The sequence below is a fragment of the Dasypus novemcinctus genome, chromosome 9, assembly GCF_030445035.2.
Source record: "Dasypus novemcinctus isolate mDasNov1 chromosome 9, mDasNov1.1.hap2, whole genome shotgun sequence".
In the NCBI taxonomy this organism is placed as follows: Eukaryota; Metazoa; Chordata; class Mammalia; order Cingulata; family Dasypodidae; genus Dasypus; species Dasypus novemcinctus.
In genome coordinates, this window is record NC_080681.1 from 79,556,092 (window position 1) to 79,570,619 (window position 14,528).

At 39.2% G+C, this 14,528-nt stretch overlaps 1 protein-coding gene across 1 annotated transcript in view; it reads right to left on the reverse strand.

Annotated features, from left to right (window-relative positions):
• LOC101435536 (protein zyg-11 homolog B) overlaps nucleotides 1–14,528 on the reverse strand; it is a 308,603-nt gene that overhangs the window by 115,421 nt on the left and 178,654 nt on the right. Inside the window, exon 14 of the mRNA XM_058303573.2 lies at nucleotides 12,603–12,736. Within this exon, the coding sequence (XP_058159556.1) occupies nucleotides 12,603–12,736 (134 nt within the window). The remainder of the gene's footprint in view (nucleotides 1–12,602; nucleotides 12,737–14,528) is intronic.

The following is a 14,528-nucleotide window of genomic DNA, read 5'->3' on the forward strand; positions in this document are numbered from 1 at the left end:
ATTTCTTTAAATATTCCTTCTGCGCCTTTTCCCTTCTCTTCTCCTTCTGGGACACGCATGACACGTATATTTGCATGCTTTTTGCTATCATTTAGTTCCCTGAGACCTTGCTCAATTTTTTCCATTCTTTTCTTCATCTGTTCTTTTGTATGTTCACTTTCAGAGACCATTTCTTCAAGCTCACCAACCCTTTCTTCTGCTTTCTCAAATCTGCTATTATATGATTCCAATATTTTTATTTCATTTATTGTACTTTTCATTTCCATAAGATCTGCTGTTTTTCTATGTATGCTTTCAAATTCTTCTTTGTGCTCATCCAGTGTCTTCTTAATATCCTTAATCTCTTTAGCCATCTCATTGAATTTATTAAGATTTGTTTCACCATCTATGATTAGTGGTCTCAACTCCTTTAACATCATCTGGAGGCTTATCTTGTTCCTTTAACTGGGCCATAGCTTCCTATTTCTTGGTGTGGCTTATAATTTTTTATTGGTGTCTTCATATCTGGCTTACTAGAGTATTTATTCTAGGTGCAGTTTTTTTCTTTAGTTTGACTTCCTGTCCTTTCTCCCTTGCTGGTTGTGCAGTAGGAGCCAAGCATGTAGTTGGTGTTGTAAGCTGTGGAGGCTCAAGCTGCCCTCATTGCACCAGGGACTAATGAAGCTTCTTCCTACTTTCTCCTTTGCCAGGGGTAGGAACAGAGTCACAGCTGTGTGGAATAATCCAAGTCATGCAGGCCTAGACTGTAGTTGCCCAGAGAGACTGATGAAGCGTCACATTCCTTTCTCTTCTGCCTGAGGCAGGGATGGAGCTGCAGGTGTGGGCAGCCATCTATGCAGTATAGGTCCTAGATGACAGCAGTTGCCCCGTTAGACTTCTGATTTTCAGTCTGTGCCCGTCAAAGGTACCTGCATGGTTACCTGGATAAGCTGGTGCAGGGCCCACCAGCCTCCTCCCTGCTCCCATTAGCAAAAAGGTGGAATAATGAACAGCTCAAAAAGCAGGCGCAAGCACTAAACTTGCTCTCTCTTGCCTTTGGACCCTGCTCTTTCCTTTGCCATGTCCTGGTGCTCGTCCACGTGCCTGATCTTGCCTTCTGTGCCCACTCTCACTGCTTTTCCTCTGCTATGATGGCCATGCAAGTAAAACCTGGACATTTATAATCTATAATGGGGAACTGTAGTTTGTAAATCAGCCTGCTTCTCACTTCTTAGCCCCTTCCTCTCTACCTGGGACCAATAATCTGTTATTAGCTCCCATTTCTCGTCCCTCCATGCCTGAATAAATTACTGGTTTAACTCACCCGATGTGCTCTTGAAATTCATTTCTGCAGCATAGTCAAGAACATAAACAAAACTCAGTAATAATAGTACTTGGCTCATTATTCATAATCTTTCCAGTTTTGAAAAGCTCTGGTGAAGACTGAATTGATGAGACTGAGAATTAGGTGGGAAATGTTTGGTAAGTCCTTATTCTTAATACCAAAACATGACAATCACATTCTAGATATGTAATTGTAAATGGTTCCTTTTATATGTGTGTTGATATAAAATGACAGGACAGCTAAAGGTTTTTGGTTCTTAGATCTTAGATTCACTTTAGAGTCTAGGGGAGAAACTTTTCATAGATTGTCCTTGACAAAGTCATTGCAAGACCTTTTTTTTTTTTTAAAGATTTACTTATTTAACTCCCCCCCTCCCCTGGTTGTCTGTTCTCTGTGTCTATTTGCTGTGTCTTGTTTCTTTGTCCACTTCTGTTGTCGTCAGCGGCATGGAAGTGTGGGCGGCACCATTCCTGGGCAGGCTGCACTTTCTTTCGCGCTGGGCGGCTCTCCCTACAGGGCGCACTCCTTGTGCGTGGGGCTCCCCTACGCGGCGGACAACCTTGCATGGCATGACACTCCTTGCGCGCATCAGCACTGCACATGGGCCAGCTCCACACGGGTCAAGGAGGCCCGGGGTTTGAACCGCGGACCTCCCATGTGGTAGACGGATGCCCTAACCACTGGGCCAAGTCCGTTTCCCAACAAGACCATTTTAAATAGCCATACTACACAAGTCATGAGATTAAGCCATTTACCTGCCACTGGTATCGTCTCCCCAAGCTTGCCCCAAAGTCTAGCTCTGGAAGCCAAGAAATCTGTGGCTCCTTTCCCACCCTATGACACCCTATGACCTACTCTTCTGTAGGCTGCAACCTGTATACAGACTGAATTTTGAGACTGCATTAGGATCTTAAATTATGAGACAAAAAAATCAAGACAGTGGTCATGGTTTCTGCCATTCCTCTGCCCCTCTTTCAATTTAGTTAGGCAGTGTATTAGTCAGGGTTCTCTAGGGAAACAGAATCAACAAGGGATATCTGTCGATAGTAAGAGATTTATCAGTCTCTCACACAGCCATGGGGATGCACAAATCCAGGTCCTGCAGGAAGGCCGCAACCAGGAGCTCCAATGAAAAGTCCAATGAAGATTCTTGGCAAGTTCTGGGAGATGCTGGCTATCCAAAGATGAGCTGGGAAATTCTCTCTCAATGCTGGAATATTTCCCCTTTTAAGGGATTCAACTGATTGGGTTAAGCGTCACTCATTGCTGATGGTAATTTCCCTGATTGATGTAATTATAACCAGCTATCTATGATTTACAACTGCAGTAAAGTCAATGGTGACTAAAGTCCATAAATGCCCTTGCATTACAGTTAGCCCAGTGCTTGCTTGACCAAACAACTGGGCACAATTACCTGGTCGAGTTGACACAATAGCCTAACCATCACAGTCCACCCCTTGTCAACTCCGCAACCATACACATTACCTTAAACCATATTTAATCTCTAAGTAAAAGCAATAACAGACGTGTGTGTGTGTATGTGTATATATGTGTGTGTGTGTATATATATATATATTCTCGCCTAACAACGTTCAAGTCTCCTGCATACAACCAGAAACACATTAATTCCATACAGAATACGGTGCAAGTCCTTGGGTAATATTCACTCTCAAACTTGACATCCTCAAATATTATGACATGAAATGGATACAACTTGTTATATAATAAAGGGAAAATTTGGGCAAGAAGACAAAAATTCATTTTGTATACATATAATATCATCATAATGAAACAAGGAAGAAAGATTCATGATCATTATAGTCCTTGTTTCTATAACTGGTCACGTGGTCGAAGTTCATATTTATCACTGCCTTCTTCCACTACCCTTTCCATGTTTCCATTACCCTCAGCAAGTACTTCAGCTGGCTGTGGTTCTTTGCCTGGTGGTGTGATCCAAACTTTCATTCCTGAGGATTCTGGGCCATTGTTAGTCCTGCTTGGATTGAGTTGCTGCAATTTTCCATTGACTTTAATCATAGGACATGGCAGCACTAGGAGATGCCCTAGAGGATCTCCTGTATTCCAGGCAAACTCCTCTTTACCCTCATTATGTAGATGCAGTCATATTTCCCCTTGATAGTCAGGATCAGTCACCCCATCCAGTACAGTAATTCCCTTCTTTGTTGATTTAGAGGTAAGAGGACCCCAAAGTGGCCAGGAGGCAGTTTTAACTTGCAGTTCAGTGGAATCATTGTGTTCCCTGGTGACAGCACTCCTCCTTTTGAGAGTAAAACCTGTAGACCAGCAGAGTTTGAGGTTGCAGGGACAGGAAGCAAAAATTTTCCTAGTGGGTCACTAGGGATAATAGTGTGTGGTACCACTCCCATTTCCAGCCCTTGATTCCTGGACCCATGGATCCTGGTTTATGGGAGAAACAGCATCATAGAGTGGATGCTGATTTAAAGCATACACAGCCTCCTGGAGAACACTGTGCCAGTCTTGCAAGGTATTGCCACCTAGTTGGTACCATAACTGAGTCTCCAAAAGGCCATTCCACAGTTCTATCAATCCAGGTGCTCCAGGGTGATGGGGAACATGGTCAGACCAGTGAATTCCATGGGCATATGGTCCATTCCTGCACATCATTTGCTGTGAAATGGTTCCTTGATTGAAAGCAATGCTGTGTGGAATGCAATGGCGGTAGATAAAACATTCGCTAAGTCCACGGATGGTAGTTTTGGAAGAAGCATTGTGTGCAGGAAATGCAAACCCATATACAGAATATGTGTCTATTCCAGTTAAAACAGACCACTGTTCCTTCCATGGTGGAAGTGGTCCAATGTAGTAAACCTGCCACCAGGTAGCAGACTGGTCACCTCGAGGAATGGTACCATTATCAGGGGCTGAGTGTGGGTCTCTGCTGCTGGCAGATTGGGCACTCAGCAGTGGCTGTATCCAAGTCAGCCTTGGTAAGGGGAAGTCTGTGTTGCTGAGCCCATGCAGAAACTCCATCCCTACCTCCATGGACACTTTGTTCATGAGCCCACTGGGTAATGATAGGAGTGGCTGGGGAAAGAGGCTGAGAATTTAGTCACAGAGCGGGTCATCTTATTCACTTGATTATTAAAATCTTCCTCTGCTGAAGTTACCCTCTGGCGAGCATTCATGTAGGACACAAAAATTTTCAAGTTTTTTGCCCACTCAAAAAGGTCAATCCACATACCTCTTCCCCAGACCTCGTCATCAATTTTTCAATCATGTTCCTTCCAAGTCCCTAATCATCCAGCCAAACCATTGGCAACAATCCATGAGTCAGTGTACAAATGCACCTCTGGCCATTTCTTCTTCCAAGTAAAATGAACAACCAGGTGCACTGTTTGAAGTTCTGCTCACTGGGAGGATTTGTCCTCACCACCATCCTTCAGGAATGTCCCAGAAAGAGGCTGCAGTGTTGCAGCTGTTCACTTTCAAGTGGTACTTGTATATCATGCAGAACCATCTGTAAACTAAGCCCGTGTTTTCTCTTCCTCAGTCAACTGATTGTAAGGGACTCCCCAAAAGGCCAAAGCTGTGGGCTGGGAAAGAGAAGGTAATATGGCAGGGGTGGTGACCATGGGCATTTGGGCTACTTCCTCATGTAACTTACTCGTGCCTTCATGACATGCTCATATATACCACTTCCACTTTACTATGGAGTGCTGCTGTGCATGCCCAACTTTATGGTTTGGTGGGTCAGACAATACCCAGCTCATGATAAGCAACTCAGGTCTCATGGTAACTTGATGGCCCAATCCTGTACTAGTCAGTGTTCTCTAGGGAAACAGAATCAACGAGGGATATCCGTCGATAGTAAGAGATTTATCAGAGCCTCTCACGCAGCCATGGCGATGCACAAGTCCAGGTCCTGCAGGCAGGCCGCAACCAGGAGCTCCAATGAAAAGTCCAATGAAGATTCTTGGCAAGTTCTGGGAGATGCTGGCTATCCAAAGATGAGCTGGGAAATTCTTTCTCAATACTGGAATATTTCCCCTTTTAAGGGATTCAACTGATTGGGTTAAGTGTCACTCACTGCTGATGGTAATTTCCATGATTGATGTAATTATAACCAGCTATCTATGATTTACAACTGCAGTAAAGTCAATGGTGACTAAAGTCCATAAATGCCCTTGCATTACAGTTAGCCCAGTGCTTGCTTGACCAAACAACTGGGCACAATTACCCGGCCAAGTTGACACAATAGCCAAACCATCACAGGCAGTTAGATTAATTCGTTGGACTTTTATGATGCAGACTAGCAATGGGGAATAGGAGAGGAAAGGGAATGGGATAATTGAAGAATTTAGTCAAAATAAACTAGACAATCTACATAATAAAGAACTGAGAGAAAGAGCAGGGGAGGGTATGAATGCTTTTTATTTTTTTCAAGAGATGCCTAAATATAACATCCCTCCAAAACCTGTTTGGTTAAATATTAGCCAGAGATATTTATCTTCCTCAGTATGTATGGTCCACCCATAGAAAACAGTATTACTTCTTAAAAGAAATGATCTATTGAAAAGACAATCTAAGGTTAAGAAAAATTAATAACTAACAATCTAAGGTTAAGAAATATTTTATGATAATTATAAAAATATTTTTAAAAATACCACCGTAATACATCTAACTTCAATTTTGTGTATTAGTTTCCATATTTATCTTATATGGCCAACAGACCCCACGGCTGACAGATCACATGGCCCAGAGACCCCCACCTGGAAACCTCCCAAGAAGGCTGAGATCCTGGCCATGAGAATCTCATTTGGAATGAGAGAAAAGCCCCAGATATCCTCAAAAGGGGTCTCATCATTGGGTGCCCTGGAGAACTGACTGGTGGGGTAATCAGTCAGAACAGCAAATAGCTGGGGCTCCTTCCCAGAACATTAGCATGGGGAGGAATAATTAGTAGCTTAAAAGGCAACCACAAGGAAGTGGATGTGGCTCAAGCAACTGGGCTCCCATCTACCATATAGGAGGTCCAGGGTTCAATTCCCAGGGTCTCCTGTTGAAGGCATGTTGGCCAGTGCAGCGAGCTGGCCCACATGGAGTGCTGGCCCATGCAGAAGTGCTAGCCTGCATGGAGAGCTGGCGCTGCAAGATGATGCAACAAAAAGAAACACAAGAGACATAGCAGACTAGGGAGATGAGGTGGCTCAAGAGATTGAGCACCTCTCTTCCACGCCAAAAGGCCCCAATTCCCATTCCTGGTGCTGCCTAAAGAGAAGACAAATGGACATAGAAAAACATACAGCGAATGGACACAGAAAGCGGACAGTGAGTGTAAAAACAATGGTGTGTGGGGGGGTGGGGATTAAGAAATAAATCTTAAAAAAAAAAAAGCTAACCACACAAGCCAAATCTCGCTCTGCCTAGTGGACCCCACATCAAATCTCAGTGCGTATTCCCATTTCTCAATAAACTTTTACTGGCCTAACTAAACTGGCATGTTCTTAAATTCTTTGATGTGACACAGCCAAGAACCTAGAGGAATCCAAAACTTTCCCGGCTTCATTACTACCTTTTTTTTTCCCGGTGTAATCACAATACAGATCTATTTGGGGAATAGTGAAGAAGTAGTATTTGTAATAACCACTCATTAACAATTCTATAGCACCTAAACACTAATGCTGCCCTATAATACCATCCTCAAGGACAGTGAATTTCCATTTCCTTGTCCAGTCCTTGGTGCATGTCCTTTTGTGTACATTTAAAAAAATATTTTAAGAGTAGATTACATATATATTACATCAAAAATATATGGGATTCCCATATATCTCACCCTTTCCCCCTCCCACACTTTCCCACATTAACACTTTCATTAGTGTGGTACATTTGTTACAATTGATGAATACAAATTGATGTGTACCATTTTGATGCTTAATCACATATTGCCTAAAATCTAAGATATCTCATGCAACAATATTTTGGGCAAGTGGTGAGGGCAGACCCATTGGATTGGGAATTTGGAAATAAGGATTTTAGTGCAGTCTGTCACTTTTTTTTTTTTAATTTCTTTTGTCATTGTCTTGATGAGTGACTTGAGTAAGCTCATTTTACCTAAACCTTGGCTTCTTCATTTACCAAATGAGGGTTCTGAAGCTAAGATCACTAAGGATTCTTCCTTGCCATGCAGTTCTTACATTATATATTTTATTTTGATAATCTCCCTCACTAAATGGACTTAAACAATGTACTTTCTATCAGTTAATTAACTCAATATTTGTGAGACTGAATGTCAATCCAGACATTATTTTTTCCACAAAATCTCAAACTCTCTCATGGGAGCCCAATCTATATTAGGTGTAGTTTCTGTGCCTCCATAACAAGCACTGTAGAATGGCCCGTAATACACTGTGTTATTATATTTATTATGTTTATTTAATATTTGTTTAGTCTCCTTTACTGACTGAAGCACTTGTTGGTCACTAAGGAATTTGAATTTTGCCAATAGTGTTAAATTTCAAAGCAATGGTCTAGAATCAAAGTAGATAAGACACTCTTTATATAAAATTTATAACATTTATTTAAGCAAAAAAAAAAAAAGCAAAAAACAAAAAAAACAAAAAAAAACAAAAAACCCCAAAACAGAAATCTGTATACACAACATTAATACCCAAAAGATGTCCTGATTTAAAATGTAGCATGATTCATGTACAAAACACGCCCATTTATCTGGCCACAGTGGGAACATTGCCTTCATTCTAGATAATCGAGAGTCTTTGAAATGTACACACATTATACTTTCAAATGTTTGTCATGTCCTTTGATGGGCCTTAGACTCTTCTATCAAAATTCAAGCAAAAGATCACTCCAACAAGTCAGTAAGAATGTGACAATGAGAATTCTACAAAAGTCAGGGTGTTTTATTTTATTCTTGCAGATTACCCGAGAGTGTAAATTTTGACATAACCATCCTTTTTTTTTTTAAAAGAAAAAAAATACTCTCAAGAACTTCCTGCTTTCACAAAAGCTTCTTTCAGCTTTCATCAGCTAAATAGCTTCTTACTTCTAAGTTGATTCAAATAACCTTAAAGAACCCAATTTGAACAGTTTTTCCAGAAGTCCAATGCAAGCACATACTTTAATGAACTAGATTTATGATTTCCCATAAAATACTTTTGATAAATTTGGATTTTCTAAATATTCTTAATAGCTATTCTGTCTAGCTAAAAAATTAGGTTGTGCTGTCCAAAAGAACTCTGTTACATCTAGAGTAAGGAGAAACATCACTTATCTCCGTAAAATTTACCAAAAAAAGTGGGAGAGGAGAAACTGTCAGAGAAAGTTTTTTGTACTACTAGTCAGTTAACACAGAGTATATTAGATTAAGATTTAGTAACCAAAGAATGTGTAACTAGGAGTGTACCGTGTCATGCAAAATTTGTGAAATATGAAATAAAAGTGTTCACTTACTTAAAGTATTTTCAACAAATATTCCTATCATATTACTATTCTCATTACTGGATGAACGGTGTTTTTGTATTATTCCCAAAATAAACAGTTCATAAGTTAACAATAAAAATTAAAATGTATCAACACACACCAAATGGTAATGGCTATATATCCAAAATCTATGCAATCATTTGAAATTGCTACAATGGATTTGAAAGGGAAACTAAAAGTATACACACCTTTCTGGAAGCTGTCTCAGAACACTATTCTGAAGCCCTAAAAGTAAAAAGTCCCCAAACAAGTAACACACATTTGAAACTGGAAGAGCTCACATCAGCAGACACTATGATACTGTCTTTTTGTCTTCAGTTTTAATAATACTGCTTATCCCAAAGTAAAAGTTGTACAATAACCAAATAATGTAACCAAACCATTAGAGGGCAGAAGAAAGGGTGCCTTTTACCAATGTTTGTTTTCCCTGCTACTTATGACCTCTCTTTAATCTTGCTTACTGCTGCACATTGTTGGGGGGAGATGGGGGTCATGCATTTTAAAACATTAAGCCAAAACTATTAGCGATGGTTTCATACATATTGTTCTATAAGGGCTTAGTAGTTGTAGTGAGAACCACTACAAAGAGCTGGAGAAGAAAAAAAGAAATAGATCAAGATGACCCCAAATCAAATTTCCTCAAGTAGAAATTCCCATTAAGAAGCAATATCCAACTGCTTTAAAATTTAAAAGAATTCTTACATACACTCATCACCATACCTTAGCACATAAAATGTTTTCATTATAATGTGCTCCTCTTAAGAACAACTTCCTAAAGCTGGATATATAGGATTGATGCTTTTAAATATGAATCTTTGATTCTTTGGACTACATTCTTAAAAACATAAGGTTATCTTGAAAGCAAACTCCCATAGCAGCCTATGGTGTGATTTACCTCCATGTTGGGAAATCCACTTAAGTTGACTAGTACTACTAAGTGGTTTTCTCTCCTGGGGGTGAGGAGCAGCAATATTTGAGTTCAATTTCTAGACTGGTGGGTTGGATACGCTTTTTAAAAATCCTCAACTAAGATCAGCAGACACTGGCACTGGATCCTTGTCCAGAGAGCAAACTAGCCCCTTATTACTATTTGATTTATGTTTCTTTGCAACTGTAAAAACAACAACAAAAAATAACTTTTGTAGAGTATAAAGACCAGAGCAAAACTTACTTGATGGAAAGAATGAGATGACTTATTTTGCCCTGTATTCCAGACTGTTCTTGCTTTACTCAATAACACCAATATGCATCATTATACTCTAAAAGTCTGATTCCATTTCCTTTAGTAGATCTAAATCTTGCTGTTGTTTATGTGCAAAACTGATTTAGTGATTTTTTTTTCCCCTAGTGATGTTTTCAAAGATCTGAGTGCATCAATGATTTGAGTAATGAGTGGTTCAACCCTAATCTAAATTGTGCTTGAAAAAGCACCTCTAAGTCACTGAAGAGGTAACCCTTGAAGGCACCATGTACTGTTACATTCTAGTACACAATAGCAAAAGGGAGGTCAATATAAATTTTAACTGTAGAGACTGGCCAGTTATGCTTCATAATTTTAACATATACATCTAATATAATTTAGATAGATCCAAGAACTTACAATTCTGTGCCTTCATTAAATACACAATTAAGAACCATCCCAACAGCAAAGGCACTAAAATTTTTAGATATTTGGGACGTGATCATTTATTTTGCTTTAAGACTCAAAACTACCTGGCCATTACTGATGTTCAAAATAGTAAGTTTAAATTTGATTTTAAATGTTAAGTATATTTGAGTCTTTACTTATCAACAAGTTATTATTTTGAGTAAAGAAGGAATTTACTGTTTTCTGTACATTTCTAGCCATTTCTGAAAACAATTCGTAAAGACAAAAATCTAGCACTAACCTATAAGGAACATGTACTTTTTTCTTGAACAGGGTAAAACAGAAGCCAAACTTCTCAAATAGGTTTTCCCTTAACAACACTAGATCGGAAAACTAGAAATGGTCAACACAATTAGTAACTTCCAAGCTATGATAGACTGTCCTTTTTTCTGCCTTAGACCTTAAAATTCAGAAAAAAACGGCAATATTTTTTAAAAAGGATGTCTCATTTCCTCTGAAATAGACTTGATCTGTGAAAATTTATCTTCTACCTTTAAAAATTCCTTAAGCCAAGTCAGTCAGAATTAACCTACAATTTAATATGGTTTTTAATGGCTCTAAACGCCTATTTTCTTCTTTAGTTTAACTCAGTTTTTATCCCTGCAAAAGTATTCCAAATTCAAGTCACATCACTATAAGAGTTATGACATATGCATGTAAAAATGTCATCAGAATATTAATAAACCAGCTCCTTTCTAAATAAAAATGCCTCTGAATAATGATAATTTAAACATACCATTAAAAATCTCTACTGAAAACATTTTGGCCATCTACAAAAAAAATGAGGTCTTCCGAGATTACAGATTAATCTATTCACAAAATATAATTTAAAATGGAAATTAAGTTTTCTGATGACTTGCTGCCTTCCAATTACTGTTATTAATATGATAACTGATTCTTTATCATATTGTAATATATATCTTAAATAAAATTGTCTAAAAAGTAATCCAACAAAAATATTTCATTTTATGCACTGTAACTATATCATTATATTTAACAATAGTCTAATTCTTCTCTTTCATTTTTGGCAGTGAGATGTAGATATCTTTCTCCAATATGAACAGATTCAGAAGATACACATATTTTGAAACAAAAGAAAATTTAACTTCTTGTGGTAAAATTTACTGTTGTCAACTGTATTTTAACTGAGCAAATGACACCATGTCTCTAATCTAGTGAACACAAATGACTTTGAGATAGAGGAAAAGAATGGTCAACTTTAACTGAAGATAATTTTTAAAAAATGCACATTTTTCACAATATGACATATAGAGATTTGGACAGTTACTCTTACACAGAATGTTGTAGTATTTTACACTGTGGTGCTTGAGGAACATTTCTGGAGTTACCAGCAGTCTGTGCAGGAAGCAGCAGTCCATGCTTCTAGGAATAAACATGGAGAACAAGTGACTACTTACTGCCTCAGAAGAGGTAGGCTCCAGAAGGACAGTGTGTCCCATTTTATAAACTATACCATAAGAGCAGAATTTTTGCCAGTCCCTAAAACTTTGTTCTCCCTTAATAGTTTTTCTTTCTTTCTTTTTTTTCCTTTTGAATATATTTTTTGCTAGCTATCCAGGATCTTGCCAGTGAGTAACTTCCACAAGGAGAAGATTAAGATTTCTATTCTTTCACACTAAGAAGAACATCTTATAAAAGATACACAGATACAGAATAAAGGCATTTTATACAGGAGAAGTATAAAATACACAACTGAAGCAATGCCAGAAATAAAGTTAACAGCTTATCTGAAGCTGCAAATTGATTGGAAGGGACTTTAAGATCAGAAAAGTCTGGCCTAAGGGTTCGTGCAAACTTTTATCATAAAACTGTAGAATTTCAAGCACAGGTAAGTTCAAACACTGAAAGATGTGGAAAACTTTTTAAAAGGTTGATGAAGAGACCCTTCTTGCCTCATTAAGTTAAAAATCACAAGACAAATTAGAGACTGTTCACATGGGCAGTACTGTACATCATCAATCCCAAACTGATCCTATGACTTTTGTCATAGAAACCCCCAGTAAATCACAGAGGGTACATAATTCCTTTTGGAATATGATTTCTGCTATTCAGTTACCAAATTACATATGGCTGTCAATTTAGTCTGGCCTGGGGCTGCTTTTTACAGGGAGGTGGCCTCCCATGACGTACAATGTGCTTTTCTAAGCTGTCCAGAATGGCCACAGCAATCTGTTGGACATGCGGATCAGTCTGTTCATGTTCTTTGATGTTGTATAAATGCTGTAATCCTCCTTCTTCAATCAGCATACTGCAATACCTCGAGGCTGAAAGAAAACAGGTAAAAGACTTTCTTGAAACATTTTTAAAACTACCCTACAAAAAATTAGTTCTTAGGAGCATTTTTTGGCTTAAATTTTAGCTGTTTTGTTATTGATCACTAACATGGACAAGAGCTTAATAAATAAGTATATGGGAAGCAGTTGTGGCTCCATTGATAGAGCGTCCACCTACCATATGGAGGGTCCAGGGTTTGATACCAGGGCCTCATGACACGTGTGGTAAGCTGGTCCACATGCAGCGCTGCCATGCGCAAGGAGTGCCATGCCACACAGGGGTGCCCCCGTGTGGGGGTGCCCCACGCACAAGGAGTGTGCACCACAAGGAGAACCGCCCCATGAGAGGAAAAGCACAGCCTGCCCAGGAGTGGGGCTGCCCACACAGAGAGCTGACGCAGGAAGATGATGTAACAAAAAAAAAAAGCGACACAGTTTCCCAGTGCCGCATGACAAGAATGCAAGTGGACACAGAAGAATACAGAGAATGGACACAGAGAGTAGACAATGGCAGGGAAGGGGAGAGAAATATAAATAAATAAATATGTATGTGATGATGTTCGTATACAGTGCAAGGCACAAAACAAGCATTCAACCAGTCTGTTAAACTGGGAAAGAATCCAAAATGAATTAAATGTACCGACACATAAATAATATGACTAGACAATACACATACAAACACACATAAACGTTTTCTTTTAACCTCAAGACATACACAATTTGGAAAAGTAAATGAAAAGAACCAAAATTAAACTATATTACCTATGATCCAAAATCACAGATAAGTATGGTTATCTTTTTATATATTTCTAATGCATTTTTTAAAACTATTGGCACTTACACAGCACATGCAAGTTTTATTTTTAAATATTTTCTTTTGCTTTTGTTTTGAAATATATTTCTTTTTTTTTTAAAGATTTATTATTTATTTATTTCTCTCCCCTTCCTCCGCCCCCCCCCCCCCAGTTGTCTGCTCTCTGTGTCCATTTGCTGTGTGTTCCTCTGTGACTGCTTCTATCCTTATCAGTGGCACCAGGAATCTGTGTTTCTTTTTGTTGCGTCATCTTGTTGTGTCAGTTCTCCGTGTATGCGGTGCCATTCTTGGGCAGGCTGCACTTTCTTTTGCCCTGGGCGGCTCTCCTTACTGGGCGCGCTCCTTGCGTGTGGGGCTCCCCTACACAGGGGACACCCCTGCGCGACACGGCACTCCTTGCGCACATCAGCACTGCACATGGGCCAGCTGCACACGGGTCAAGGAGGCCTGGGGTTTGAACTGAAGACCTCCCATGTGGTAGGCAGACACTCTATCCATTGGGCCAAGTCCACTTCCCAATATATTTCTTTTTTGCACAAAAATTTTAAGATATTTTCGTTTTGGGAAGTGGGTGTGGCTCAAGTGATTAAACTCCCGCCTACCACATGGGAGGTCCCTGGTTCGGTTCTCAGTGCCTCCTAAAGAAGACAGCAAGCTGGTACGAAAGGCAGGTGTGGCAAGCTGATACAACAAGACACAAGAGAAGAAAATAACAATGAGAGACACAAGAAAGCAGGGAACAGAGGTGGCTCAAGTGATCAGGTGCCTCTCTCCCATATCAAAGGTCCTGGGTTCAGTTCCCAGTGCTTCCTAAAGAAACAAGGAAGCTGAAGAGACACAGCAAGTATAAACAAGAAGGTGGGGAGAAATAAATAAATAAAATAAATCTTAAAAAAAAAAAGATTTTTTAGTTTTATTTTTTATAGAAATATAATTTATATGCAATAAAATGTACCCATTTTAATCTAC